At 42.9% G+C, this 15,397-nt stretch overlaps 1 protein-coding gene across 3 annotated transcripts in view; it reads left to right on the top strand.

Annotated features, from left to right (window-relative positions):
* The window catches only part of DOCK5 (dedicator of cytokinesis 5), a 304,075-nt gene that overhangs the window by 143,508 nt on the left and 145,170 nt on the right, over positions 1-15,397 (top strand). For all 3 annotated transcript variants that reach the window (XM_029604105.1, XM_029604106.1, XM_029604107.1), the window contains 6 exons: positions 2,880-3,022; positions 3,343-3,468; positions 8,650-8,774; positions 10,246-10,344; positions 10,938-11,010; positions 13,289-13,392. In XM_029604105.1, the coding sequence (XP_029459965.1) occupies positions 2,880-3,022; positions 3,343-3,468; positions 8,650-8,774; positions 10,246-10,344; positions 10,938-11,010; positions 13,289-13,392 (670 nt within the window). The remainder of the gene's footprint in view (positions 1-2,879; positions 3,023-3,342; positions 3,469-8,649; positions 8,775-10,245; positions 10,345-10,937; positions 11,011-13,288; positions 13,393-15,397) is intronic.

Genomic DNA, 15,397 nt, shown 5'->3' with positions numbered 1-15,397 from the left:
ACTCCCTAAGTAAAATTGATTAATAGCCGATAATGGACCTCCTCCAAGAACTTATCCAAACCTTTTTTGAACCCAGCTACACTGACTGCACTAACCACATCCTCTGGCAACAAATTCCAGAGCTTAATTGTGCGTTGAGTGAAAAAGAACTTTCTCTGATTAGTCTTAAATGTGCTACTTGCTAACTTCATGGAATACCCCCTAGTCCTTCTATTAACCGAAAGTGTAAATAACCGATTGACATCTACTCGTTCAAGACCTCTCATGATCTTGAAGACATCTATCATATCCCCCCTCAGCTGTCTCTTCTCCAAGCTGAACAGGCCTGGATCGCCCCAGAGCCCTTTTTAAATATTGGGGTTACATTGGCCACCCTCGAGTCTTCAAGTACAATGGATGATTTTAATGATAGGTTACAAATTTTAACTAATAGATCAGAAATTTCATTTTTTAGTTCCTTCAGTACACTAGGATGCATACCATCCGGTCCAGGTGATTTGCTACTCTTTAGTTTGTCAATCTGGCCTACTACATCTTCCCGGATCACAGTGATTTGGTTCAATTCGTCTGACTCATCACCTTTGAAAACCATCTCCAGAACTGGTATCTTCCCAACTTCCTCATTAGTAAACACGGAAGCAAATAATTCATTTAGTGTTTCTGCAATGGCCTTAGCTTCCCTAAGAGTCCCTTTAACCCCTCGGTCATTTGTTGCCAGAGGATGTGATTAGTACAGTTAGAATAGCTGGGTTTAAAAAAGGTTTAGATAAGTTCTTGGAGAAGTGTTATGAACCCTCCTGTAGCGGTGCTACGGGAGGCTCCTTACCTCTTCCTGGAGGCCACTTCGAAGCCGGGGTCTCGCCTACGAACTATCCAGGATTTGCTCCAGGGCCTGGGAGGCCTCAATGTTCTTGAGGCCTGCCTGAGGCTTGTTTGTGTCTGCATGGACTTCCTGGTTTGAGCCACGCCCTTCTCCCTAGGGGCCGGCCCGCAGCACTCCTCCGTAGTTATAGGGCCAGCTAGGTGTGGGCCACCCAAACTCCTCCCAGGGAGTCGCCGGTCTGCAGCCCTATAAAAGAACTTCAACTTCCAGTCAGCCTTGCCTTGCATCGGAGTTACTTCACTCTGGAGGCTCCTGGCTGCCAGAGCTCCGTCAGGTCTTCTTTGTGGAGCTCCTCTTCGTTTTGTCTTCTCGTCATGTCACGCCATGTCAAGTTATGTCTTTGTGCCTAAGGTCCTCGTCCAGGTGTCCTGGTGTCTTGTCTTGATCCTCCGCTTCCTGATGTTCCTGGTTCCTTGGTGTCCTGCCCTTCTTGGTGTTTGGTTCAGCACTCCCGAGCCTTCTGGTACCTGTCAGACCCGACTCCCTCGGATGACGTCTTTCCCGAGCGTGGAGTGGACTGGTGTCCTCTGCTCCTGAGCCGTCATGTCCTGTCAGCCTTTGTGGTGCTTCGGGCGACATCTGGCTTCGTTGTCAGAGTCCCACTTCGACTGGATTCTTCCCTGCGCTCGTCCCGTTATCAGCGTGGTCCATGACCAGCTTCCTCGGGCTGTGTAGGGTGCGCAGTGGGACAGGGTGGTCCGCGACCAGCCCATTGGGTCCACCCGCGAAGGTGGGCTGTGTAGGGCGCCCTGAGAGACAGTACCAATGTCCTTCCGCCCAATCTCTTGTCTCGTTTGGACTTCGTCAAGTTCCTCATCTCATCCTGGATGCTGTTTCATCAGTCTTGGTGTCATGTCAACGTCTTGTTCCTGATGTCATTGCATCGACCCTGGTCCGGGATGCCTTCGCATCGACCATTGGTCCGTGATGTCTTCGCATCAGCCATGATGTCATGTCCTCAACTACCTTGGTGTCATGTCTTGTTCCAGCCCTCGTCTCTGATGCCGTCCACATCAGCCTTGGTGCCATGTCTTCGTTTCAAGGCCCGTCTGCCCTCGACCTCAGGCCAGGCCTGCTGCTCCATGCCGATCCAAGCGGCAGGTCTGAAAGTGTTCGGAATGGTCGGAGGACCATTCACATTCCAACATCATCCTGTTGTTGGCCTTGAGAGCTTGGAGGCCTGGCAGAGGGTAAGACTGTCAGCCATGCTGGAACACGCCGTCAACCCTCGGTTCGGTCCTGGATCCGTCTGGGGTCGGGCTGAGGCCCATGGGCACACGAAAACCCCCCGTATCTAACAAGAAGTCCATTACCTGCTATTAATCAAGTTGACTTAGGGAATAGCCACTGCTATTTCTGGCATCAGTAGCATGGGATATACTTAGTGTTTGGGTACTTGCCAGGTACTTGTATCCTGGATTGGCCTCTGTTGGAAACAGGATGCTGCGCTTGTTGGATTCTTGGTCTGACCCAGAATGGCAATTTCTTATGTCCTTATATGCAGTCCTTACTTAGGCTGGCTTCCTGCCTTCTCTCTGGAGCCCTCTCAGCCTTTTGGGCCTTGCCTTCTTATCCTAGGCTCGGGGATCCTCCATGGTCCAGAATCCCTTGCTGGGCTGGCTCTTTAGGATCGATCCAGACAGCTATAGCCAGTCTTTTAAGGTGTTCTGAGGGAGTTTCTTATATCTCTTTAAAATTTGAAGTACAAATATGCAGGTATATAATTTGCGCACACTTATTCAGCTACATTCCAACATCCGGTTAATTAGCAACTTTTCTGCTACTGAGACAAATTTGAACTTACCTAGATAAATAGTGCTTTTGTTTTAGACTTGTCTGGCTATCTTACATACCTAGATAAGTAGGAAAAATGCTAATTAGAAGGAAAAGTAGCACTTTCCAGACTTATCCGGTTAAGTGCCACTACTTAGCTGCATTAATCCAAACTTATCCAGTACCTCAAGCCCTTAGCTCTTCGCATTTTTCTGTCTTACAGAATTGCCATGGAAACCTACATCCGACAGAGGCAACTGATCATGTCTCCCCTGATGGCCTCCCGTGTGATCGGGGAGAATGAACCTCTCACTGCTGTCTTCAATAAAGTGATTGCAGCCAAGGAAGTGAATCATAAGGGGCAAGGTATGCAGCTTGGCCTGCCAGGCTTGGGAAAGGCCTCTTCGAAATGGATAAAGAAAGGACATGGGAGCAGGACCTTCAAAGGTCCTTGGCCAAGGTCTGGTCCTACTTCCGTTACTTCTGGTCTTGGGAGACCTCAGCCATACAAACCAAGTTTTACTCTGGCTTCTAGAGTGGTATTTCGTTTTATGGTGTCTTCCTATTCTTGATCTCTCTATATGCTCCTTCTCACCCAACCTGCAAGTCCTACTTTAATGCTCTAGATATTGCATTGAGCCCATCTTCCAGGAAAATGAGCGCTCACTTTTGAACCTCTTCCGTAGGTCTGTGGGTGTCCCTAAAGCTGTTGCCTGGTGACCTAGCACAGGTTCAAAAGGATTTTTCTCATCTTGTAGACAGATCAACTGCGGTAGCTCGAAAAATGGGATTCCCAGAGATCATCCTGCCTGGTATGTATTCGCTTCCCTCCTGGCGCACACTGAGGCCTTCACTGATGTCATGACTGCGCAGGCTGATATAGGTAGCCCCTAAGGCAGCGGCAGCACAGGACAGGTTGTGGATTACCATAGAGCAGGAGCAGCCACAGGAGTCTGGAGCAGGGCAGGATGTAGGCAACCCTCAGGAACAGCGCCAGAGTCAGGAACTGGGCAGTGCAGGGTCTTCTGCCTGACTGGCCACTCCTCCTTTGAATTGAGCCTGCAGGTTCTAGTGGCCGCAAGACTTATCTGGAGGTGAACTGGAACACAGGAATACAGGGTACAGAAGGACACCCAATGAGTGCAGGCTACAGGATACTAGAAGGTGTCCACAAAACAAGGGCCAAGACGTGCACAAGCAAACAGAGAAAAAAGCAGGCAAGACAGAGCAGGACAACACAAAACACAAAGCAAGACAAGGTCAGGACCTAAGAGAAACGGAGTACAAAGCAAAGGGGGGACACACGAAGCAGGGAGAGCAAATAGGCAGGAGGGCCACTGGTAGGCCACACAGAAAAAGGCAGAAACAGGAACAGTAATTGGGCACGGGGCAAAGGAACAGCGCTAGGGAGGCTAAAGCAAGGAGTAGGGTAACTCCAAAATGAGGTGGGGAGCTGTGGGTGAGGCAGGCTTTTAAGGCGTGGCAGCGCTGGGTCCTGTGCCTTTGAGGCAAGCCTGTGCAGCTCAGACTGAGGGCCTCTGCAGGCAGGAGGGCTGCACAGCGGCCAGGATGATTAAACCTGTATTATTGAAGGGCAAAGAAGAGAGCAGTGTTCTGAAGCATAGTTTACAGGAAAATCTAGTAGCACCCAAAATCATAATCATGTAATTTTGAAGAAAGAGACACTCCTAAAACTTATAGGTAATGTACTAGCCAGGTTTATAGTCACAGATCATGAAATCCAAAGTCTTTTTTAAAAAAGAATTCTTCCTATTACAAATAAAATATCACAACTAAAACCTGACTTGGAGAATAGATATACTTCCCAGTAGCTCTTATATATCTAGTATTTCACCCAACAACTGGCAGTTTGAAGAGAGGGATCTGCAAAAAATATCGGATATGGTCTATGTTTTGCCTGCAGTCTGCATCAAGGGAAACAAGTCACCAGTCTCAGGCCATATTGCCATACAACTTCCTTGTATGTATACTCAAATGCAAGAGAACCTACATAATAATTTAATTTCTCATATGTAAAGTATATCTTCATTGTACAAATGTATATACTATTTTAAAGAATGGATGGATTTCCCTAAGGTGTATGAGAGAATGTATGTATGTACTGCATGCCTCATATCTCTTGACTGCTCACATCTGGATTCCACATTTAAATATATATTTTGGGGGTGAGCAGTCCAGCCCTGTAGTTCAGGCATTAGCATTGTGCACAGTAGTACTCAAATTCCAGTTTCCAGTCCGATACGGCCAGCGGAGATTGAGCACCACACATTTAGTCCTGGGGTGGGTGGGAAGATAGTTGCCTCTACTCCAAAGTCCCCCTACTGGTCACAAGGTAAGCCCTGAGTCTTCCTTTCAGTCCGCCTGGTTAGTGAGGGTATTTGAGTCACCAAGGCTTGTTCTCTGAATGAGGAGTTATGTAAAATAAAATGAAAATGGGGATGAAAATAAATTATATATATAAGGGCCATATTCAAAAGATTTGTCTGGCTAAGTTTGGGACTTAGCTGTCCAAACCTGGGATTTTAAAAGTTTCGGCCAATGACTGGATATGTTTTAGCAAGGTAAGTCACGGTCCAGAACTGATCTAAAGTTATCTGGTTATGTTTGCTCAGATAATTTTAGACCTAACCAGCTATATTCAAATATAACCAGTTAAGTCACAAACAAATTGAAGGAAACCTAATCTGCTACCATCTAAAATAGTTCCCCAAAAGGTTGGCATCTGGCAGCTGATCCCCCCCAGTCCCCAAGCTCGTAACGCCAGTTTCACTGACATAGTGGCCTGAGGCTGCTCCCTCCCTCACCAGGTAAGAAAGTTAATCAACTGGCATTGGTTCCCTCTAGACCTAGCTGGAATCCCTACCCCTATCGTCCTGTTCCACCCAGAGCTCTCCCAAATTCTTCCAGGCCTAGCCAGGAGGCGCTAGACTGGACATGACTGGCAGTGGTAAGAGTTTACTGCCTCCTGGCTGGGTCTTGCAGATTTGGGGGTTCCAGATGGGGTAGGAGGGTAGCAGTAGGGAGTCTAACTGGGGCAGGAAGGTGAAATGGGGGCAAGAGGGGGCCGAGAGCCAACTGATTATTTTTCTTATCTGGCGGGAGAGGTGGCCTTGGGCCAATATGATGGCAGAATTGGTGCTTGGAAGTTGGAGGCAAATTGTGTTGTTGTGACTTAACCAGCTATATCTGAATAAAGTCAGTTAAGTCTGAAGCTATCTTGATACATTTCTGCCAATGAATGTATGCGGCTGAAGTTATCCAAATTGTTACCTTATAAACTTTAGCAAAGTATTTTCAGTGGGAAACTTGTTGCCCTGAATATTCAGCTAAAGTTATCCAGGTAGCTTTATCCAGATAATTTTGCAGCTCTCTGGCCTACTGAATATGGACCTTCTATGTGTGTGTATGTGTGTGTGTGTGTGTGTATATATCACTATATAGATAGATAGATACATATATATACTGTATGTGTTTGTGTATGTTTTATCTGTGCCATCATACCTTACCTAACTATATCTTCTACACATTGTAGCTATATATTTTTTTTTTAAATGAACGGAAAATTTCAATTACAAGAACTAGTTATAAATTTAATGCAGAAAACCAGGAGAGTGTAGAATGGAAAGGTGGTAGTGAGTGGTATGAAACGACAATACCAGCAGTTTACCAGTGATCAGAACGTACACAATAATTCCTCTTTTCACTCTGTGCTTTGCGGGTAAAAGAATGTGACCTAAGCAATACATTAGAACAGGAGTGCAGATGCTTTACTGAAGCCTAGATGTTAGCCACTGACAGAATGACTAACTTATTTGTAATTACACTTCTTGGCCTGAAAACCTCTAACTCCCTTCTTTTTTTTTTTTTTTTTTTGTAATTTGTATTTTTATTGGTCTCTAACTCCCTTCTTTTTGGTGCTTGAAAGTTATGAGCCATGGTGTGAGGGCTTTCTGACGGGCCCCATGGTGCACAATGCTCCTTTATGCCACTCTTCTGTTGATTTGTCTTGGGCTTCAGACAGTTTGAGTCCCATTAAAGAGAGATTTATAAAATGTTTTGGAGATGTCGGAGGAAGACTCCTCTTTCTATATGGCTTTCAGGCTTCGAGGCCTGAGAGCATTGTGGCTGTTTCTTGGGCATTCAACACAGCACAGTGCATCTTTTGTTTGGGACATTCCTTGGGGTGTGGCAGGCTGCCATGCTTGCTGTTTCGATGAAATATTAAACAAAAAAAAAAAAAAAAGGCACATTTTCCAGGTCAACAACATTTCCGATCTGGTGCCTATGCATTGGTACAGATAAACTTCAGCACATGTAATGAGTGCATCGAGGCTGTTTATGTAGGGTAGAAGGTAGAATCTTAAGTAGATAGGGCTAGGATTACCAGTTGGCTACAGATTATTAGAGAGTGACTGAGATAGTCTGGTTTTAACCTAGTGCAATGCCATTTATAAACTTTCAGTGACAATCTCTCTCTAAGACACAGAAAGGAGTTGAATTAGCCAAGCTTGAAACGTGTGAGCAGTAGCACCAATCCTCAAAGCTTCAGCCCTAGAAAAAGCCATTCTCTATCCCCACCTAGAGCTCTAAAATCTAAAATACCAGTCCTGAATACCACTTCTCCCACTTATCCATCAACCTTACGCAGGTTACTTGTTCCTTGTTCTTAACTCAGTCCTCTCCTTTATCATTCTTTCCCCCCTCCCCTGTGCATGTTGATGGACTGATCCTATCTGTACAATGGCTGCCTCTTTTCTATCTCAGGCATCTGCGCTTTTTGCGTGGGTATGAAAGGCTTCTACATGTGAGAAAGAAACAAACTGCTTATTATTTCTATATTATGATATTTTTTTTCCTCTGGAGAAAAAACTAAAATCTCTCCCCACTGTGAAAGAATGAGTGACTTTATTGTAAAGACTGGCTTGAGGAGTGTTATCACTTTCATGAAGAAGTTTTGACTGTACTGTGCACAGAAGGCTAATTATATCCCTTATTTCTCATATCCATACTGTGATAAGAATTACAAGTTCTTCATCTGAAGTAGGTCGTGTTTATTTTAGAGATTCTGCCCTCTGACTTTTTCCGTTTCCATTCGCTTCATATTAAGAAAATCTAAAAACATGGCTCTTTAAAAAAGCCTTCACTAAAGAGTGTGGAGGGTAGAGCATGAAAGTACAGGGTAATGCAGATGAGAATGAATTTACTCAATCCTACATTTAAGAAGTAATATTTCAAAGCGATAGTAACTCAATAATACACCTGGACTTGACCAAAATACTCAAATAATGATTTTATTTATGAAATTGTAACTGAACTTTATTGGCACCTGTTAGAATGTACGATATCCTACATTTACTTACCTTAGTCTATGTGCCTATTTGTAAACCGTTGCGATGGTATATAACTTAGCGACGGTATAGAAAAGTTTTTAAATAAATAAATAAATATTGGAGTAACTGTAATTGTAGTTTATTATTTAATATATAGCATTTCACAATTGCATCAAAGTGGTATACATTCAAATATTTAAAATAATCTACAGTAATGTATGTACATTATTACAGTCAGCATAAAACCTATAAATTCAAATCACTAACCAATAATACAAATAAAAATGACTCATTTACTGACAGCTGATCTGCTTTTTTGTATGATCATACAGTCAGAAATTTCTTGATGTAATAAATGATAGGTCGGCCTGGAAGTCCTTGACAGTTGTGCTGCGGTATAGAGATGTTCCCCTGATGCAGATACTTGTTTGATCTCATTTTTCGAGTGTCCATACCACATAACCTAGCTCAGGCAGGAGGCCAAACTAATGAAAGTTACACCAATTCAAAATGATTTGATTCTTTATAGAATAATATTTTGTTTTTTCTGAGGCTTAGGGGGACAACGAGGTTAGACCCAGCATGATCTACATTAAAAATATTCTCATGTAATAATGAATCATGGTAGTCCCGTGGTTGCAGGTGATGTTCGAAATGACATCTACGTCATCCTGATCCAGGGAGAGTTTGACAAGGGGAAGAAGAAGACGCCAAAGAATGTGGAGGTCACCATGTCTGTCTATGAGGAAGATGGAAGCCTGGTAGAGGTATGCACTTTCCTCAAGTAATGAATGAAAAACAGTTAAAAATTCTCACCATATACTGCTGCTTGTATATCTTGGGGTGTAATGATGTGCTGATGCCATGATTCAGTAAGGGGGAGGATATCCGTAGATAATTCTGCCACTTTAGATGTCTGTTAAAATATTGAATGGTATATACATTTTGGCTTCACTCCTCCAGTTTTTGTACATGTTCTTTCACAGTGGTACATCTTAGAGAAGATTCCTTGAGTCACACTGGTACTAGTTAGGTTGCCTGTTTGGTTCATTTATTTTATTTATGTATACAGTTTTAGAGCCTGCCTTTTCAAGCAAATGATCAAAGTGGGGTACAACATAGCATTACAAAATAAATGTAACATTAGTAAAAACTTATAAAATAACACTAACAGTAATTTAAAAAAACCCTCAAACTCTAAAAATCATAAACATCAATAAAATCAAGTTCAATTTCAAAAGCCCCTGGGTGGGGGAAGAGGAGAGGACAATCTTCTTATTCACCACGAAGCATGCAGACCCACCATACTTTGTACCCACAAGACTGCAACCTCATTTTCCAAAGGAAACTCCTCACAGGGGCTCCCTTTGAAAGTGTGGCCGATATCTACAACAAGGGTATAGAAGTACATGCATATTTTGCCCCTACATGGTAGCAAGTGCAAAGTGTGCACTTGAAAGTATGTGTGGAGATATAAAAATGAAATCTCTCCATACACTTTCACTCCTCTGACCTGACCCTGCTCCATAGGTAAAAGTATGTGTGCTCTTCACAGAGCACATACTTTTTATGCACACTGAGGTATGCAATATTCAATAAATATTTAAAAATATATTTTTAAAAATTGTTTTTTCAAATCTATAAACATGCATCAGATTCTATTTATCCTGGATTATTGTGGAGTGGGGAGTTCTGGCTATTGATCACTGGTTCTGTATGACCTCTCAGTGCTGGGGGGGGGGGGGGAGCCTCACACTTGCTGAGGGCATAGTAGTGTGTAATTAGTTGGTCTGTGTCTTGTAGGGATGTGCATTCATTTTTACTGAATGCAAAAAATGCGACAAATGAGGCCTAGTCCTGGTTCTTGGCCAGGCCTTGCTGCTGAGTCCAGGCCTCAGTGCTGGGCCTTGGCGATGGGACCAAGCACTTTTTGGCTCAGGACGGCCCAGCCAGGGCTGTCAGAGGTTCATTTTTTGGGAATATTGTTAGTAGTTTGTTTTTTTTTTGGGGGGTGGAGGGGGGTTGGGGTTTTTTTGCAGTTTCATTTTTTTTTTTTTCAGTTTGGCAAACAAACCAAACAAAAAAAACACATTTAAACTAAATCTAGACAAAAAAAATAATCCAAAATGAAAACCAAACCAAACCAAAAACTTTGGGGCTACACATCCCTAATGACTTGTCAAAGATTTGTTTAAATTGTGCCCACCCTAACTGTTTTTCACCACTTGCTTCCTATAGAAAGCCATTCATCCTGGCGCTGGATATGAGGGCATCTCTGAATATAAGTCTGTGGTTTATTATCAAGTCAAGCAGCCTTGCTGGTATGAAACCATTAAGGTGAGCCTTCACTCTGCCACTGTCCATACCCATTTGTTGTGAAGTGAGGCGATTCTAACAGCAATGTGTAACCCTTAGTCGAATGTTCAGCAGAACTTAAATATCTTCCACTAACTACAGTATACTTGGCAAAAATTACCCAGATGAAGTTATCCAGGTAACTTTTCTGTTCAATTGCTTACTGTTTATTTGAAAAAATAAAAAAATGTTGTAGGCTGAGCTGCCTGATCTCCCCCTAAGTAAAAAAAAAAATAAATTACAGACTGAGCAGTCCAAGTCCTCCTTCCCCTTCTTAAAAACTAGTGAGACTGTTGCCTGAACATTTGGCATCCTAGGTCCCTGTAGCATTGCTGGGTGGTATCCCGCTACCACCAACACCACTGAGATAAGTGCACAACTTAGCCAATGGATTGGATATTTGAAAATAAAACTTAAGTATTCATGTATTAGCTGACAACTATTACTTAAATGATTTTGTACAGACTTGGGCAATATGTTTTGCACAGATACAGCAGTGGAAATGTGAATATTGAATAATATTGGCATATTGCCCAAGTGAGCCATTGATTCTTAGTTCTGCTCATTGTTATCAGGTCTCCATAGCAATAGAAGATGTCAGTCGCTGTCATTTAAGATTTACTTTCCGTCACCGATCATCACAGGAGTGTAAGTACACCAGGTTAGAACATTTGATTTTTAAATATTTACATGCTAGGACCCTGTCGGGCCCAGATTTAGGCATAAGCAATGTAGACAACTGCTTCTGGTACCACATTTTTATAGGTGCTGAGCATCACCGCTACTTCCTGTATCTAAATCCAATGTCTGCTGCCAGTCCGCTGCTTCTCTTCTCTTGCGGCGCTGGCTCTGACGGCAGCAGCACCGAACATGAGTAAAAAAATCAGCATGAGGCCTTCCAGAACCCTTTCATGCCTCGTCCTTGTGCATGGGAGGAGGGGGCAGAGCACCACAGGGTCCGTCAGCACAAAAAGGCTGTGAAAGGCCCCCTGCTGATTTTTACCCATGTTCTGTGCTGCTGTCATCGAAACCAGTGCTGAGCTATAGAGGTGGGGGGGGGGGGGGCCCTGAAAGGAGGATTTGGGCAGTCGGGATTGTAGCCTAAGGGCACAAACTGACTTAATCTCGCCCTGGACTCTATGATTTCATTTTTGCATTTGATAAAGTCCACAGGCACTATTGCAGCTGATGAAGTTTCACCCAATGATACCATTGGCCAAAAATCATTCCTAGGCACAAGATGAGAAATAGCGGAGGAGGGTTGCCTTTAAACCAAAAACGTCCTGGAAGCTTTGAGTTCTTTTATTTTAATAATTATGCTGCCAAAGACCTCATCTTATTCCTTCCCATCTGGCTCTCATCACTTTTGGTTTATTTCATTTCTCCTCCCATTTATAAGCCAACTATGGCATCATCTCCTGGCCAGTACAGCAAAATGCAGTTCTTTTACCAGCTGCTAGATTGGCCCTCCACCTCCTGGTGGGCTTTCCTGTTTGCAGGAAGTGCCTAAACCAGATCTCAGACAAGATCACTGGGAACGGAAAGAGGTCACCATTAGGTTATTGGACTATTCTTGGAAAAGGGAGGGTAGCATTTTTCCTCTCCAGAACGAATGCGGTGAACGTACATACCAGACTGAGATGTAGCCTCACCCCCTTGTATCTTATTACATTGAACAAGGATGAGGCATTGTCCCTGTCCACTTAAAAATGATATGTTTATTGGTAAATGGACTTTCCCAATAAATGTCAGCCAACAAATACTGCATGTGTTGATAAGTGTTTTCTGGGAAAAAAAAAAAAAAAGGTAGAGCATACCCTTGCTTCCGTCATGTTTATTTTTGTTGTTATTGTTTATTGTTTTAGGTTGCAGCTTTCCATTATGAGTTAATTATAGGGGTACAATTTTATATATGGACTTTGCACTGGTTTTCAGCGAGAAAGTACACATGCACTTTTGTTTTGAAACCTGCCTGCAGGATATCTGCACCTGCTTTTTCTGTGGGTACCTTTTTACTGGACAATAACACGTGCAGATTTGAAAAGGCAAACCTATGACATTTATTTTCCTTCCCTAATGTGAAACTCATCCCTGGGAACGCCCCCTCTTATGCAGACTTATAGCCACAAGGAAGGAAAGGCAATTTGCAGACAGATAATTAACAGGGATAAATTGCTTTTTACCTGCGGAAATCACTTTGAGAATTGCCCTCCCCTGGCAAAAAACAGCTTACTAAAGTTGAGATGGTAACCTTTGAAACAGTTCTTTAATTAGAGGTTACAGAGGAGCGGGGAAGGAGGGAAAGATTGCAAATTGTGAATATGCATTTGCACCTAATTCAAGCAATACTTGCAACCCATCAGTTGAGAATAAGGAAAGACTCTCAGAAGGTCATTAGCGGATAAGGATACATTCTGCACGAACCATGTACATGCAGAATTGAGCCAGCATTTTCAAAATGAACTAATGCACATAAATTCACTCTGAAAATGCTTGGGTAATTGGCCGGATACAGTCACAGATTAACTTGCTCAAAGATACACTGTCCCTTCAGAGGGAGTTAACTTATGCAGGTTATTTTAGAAATTCAAGAAACATGTGCACATTCCAAATCGACTCCAACTCCAGCCCAACCCCCTCCCTGAATGCCCCCCCTCTGCAGTTCGGGTAAAAATATGAGCAGAACCTGGTTAGATGCTCACTTTCATGCACACTGAGGCCCACCCCATTTTATAACAGCCATTTGTGGTTTTATGTATGTAAATGGATTTAAAAATTCATCCTAAAGTTTCAAGTCATTAAGAAAGGAAAATGAATGTTTGGCTTTGAGGCAGGAAACTTATTTGAATCCTACGATCAATGTGTAGATTTGACCAGTAGAACTGAGATAGAAATGGGAAGGCAATGATTATTTTCTGTTTTACAGCCAGGGATAAATCTGAAAAGACATTTGGAATGGCTTTTGTAAAGCTGATGAATACCAATGGGACCACTCTTCAAGATGGCAAGCATGATCTAATTATCTACAAGGTAATCTGAAAAGTTCCATGCTAAAAATGACTTTGTCGCATTTCTTTCCCTTTTCTCATTCTTTCCTACCAAGTTATTGGTTTCTTTCCTAGCATGTAGCCAGATGGACTAAGGACCAATGGGTTGTGCTCCCCTGCCAGCAAAAGGAAATGGAGTCAGGTTTCAAAGCTGACGTCACCCTACATGCACCCCTGCAGTGACCTCAGCCCTTCACTATTTCTCCGTCTCCAGCAGCTGCAGACATGCTTTCACTATAGGGATCGCTGTACCTTTTGGAAGAAGAAATTCTACTTTTAAATTGGAGAAAAGATTGACCCTCACTCTCCTGCATTGATAAGTAAAGGTCCCTCCCCCACTTGAGAATTTCTGAGGTGATTTCCGAGATCCCTCAAATGTGTGCCTTGGTGTGGTAGCTGGATCCCAGCATGGACTTTGCTCCTCAAGCAGCTGAAAGGCAGGGGGTGCAGGAAGACTCAGCCAGTGGGGAGAGGGCTTTGGCTGTCACCGCCGTGTTTGTACTCAGTCTCTGTACTCAGCCAGTAAGCACTGAGCCTAGGTAAGTTTAAAAAAAAAAAAAAAAAAAGGAAGCAGATTTACCTTCAGAGAAGAAGGGTTTCGGTAAGACTTCCTCCGGTCTTCTTGCTCGGTGCGCCGAACCGACGTCATTCCCGTTGGGGCATAGGGAAGTGGGCTTATGAGTGGGTTGAGCAGCACCCCCCGGTGGGCTGAACCCCACTTTAAGCTTGGTTGGCACACCACGTGGAACGTCCAAGAAAACACAGAGGTAGGCGATCTATGATACCGTCAGGTGAACACAAAAAAAGATGCCTGGATCTTTTTCAACGCTTTATTGGTGCAGAGACGTGTCAAATAAAATCGCCCGACTCAGGCCGAGTTTCGCAGATTTGTAGCCGCTGCCTCAGGGGCTACAATCAAAATAAACAATCAAATATAAATACATAAACATCTCAAAAATATTATTAAGATCTCACGAATATTAAAAAGAATTTTATATAAAAGAATAAATATCCTTTTAAAACATACTTAAGATCTAAAATCAAAACACCATAATGCAAATAAAACATAAAATTCTTTCATAGAAAATAATAATTAATAATTAATCAGTTAAAAGGTGACAATAGATAATTATACTAACCAGAAACATTTTTTAAATAATAAAAGCAAAATGAATATATTGTATTGAAAATAATTTACATTAAAAATACCAATTTACCTCCACTATTCCACTATTTCAATCAATGCAAAGTGCAAAAACAACTAGAAAAAACCAACCACTGTTAGAACAAGTAAAATTTCTTGAATCAAATATTGTGTTTTTTTAGTTTTGTATATATGATGAAATTGTCAATGATATTTTTAACACATATTTTTAACACATGTTTATAACAATTTGATTCAAGAAATTTTACTTGTTCTAACAGTGGTTGGTTTTTTCTAGTTGTTTTTGCACTGCTGGCATATTAGCACAATTGATTGGATGAAACAACATCATTGATTGAAATAGTGGAATAGTGGAGGTAAATTGTGTTCACACCACGTGGAAGGCCGTGGTGGCGCCATCTTGCACGCGTCTTTGTGTGTCTCATATTGTCCGCCATTGACGTCTACGCGCAGTGCATCATCTCTCCAATGGCGCCGGTAGCCAAGAAACATAAGCACCTTGCTCTCTGCGCTGCATGTCAAATTAGAGCTTCTCGACCTGACCTGGATTCTAACTTGTGTCAACACTGTGAGGAAGCCCAAGGGGATATGGCCTCCCCGGACTTAGCTGAGCCCAGTTCCTTCCATTCAGATGATGGATTGGCAACCTTAACTGGAAGTACTCCAGATCTGAGTAACCCCTTGGCTGGGATTACTCAGATCCAATGGGAGAGGATTACTCAGATTCAATGGGAGAGGGACACTTGGCTAGGTCCAGCCCAGTTCCCCCTGGGCTAGGCATAGACCTGGTGGCCTTTTCTTGGGTGCAATCTTTCCAGGGACT

The sequence above is a fragment of the Rhinatrema bivittatum genome, chromosome 5, assembly GCF_901001135.1.
Source record: "Rhinatrema bivittatum chromosome 5, aRhiBiv1.1, whole genome shotgun sequence".
Taxonomy (NCBI): Eukaryota; Metazoa; Chordata; class Amphibia; order Gymnophiona; family Rhinatrematidae; genus Rhinatrema; species Rhinatrema bivittatum.
This window is presented reverse-complemented; position numbering and strand designations above follow the sequence as displayed.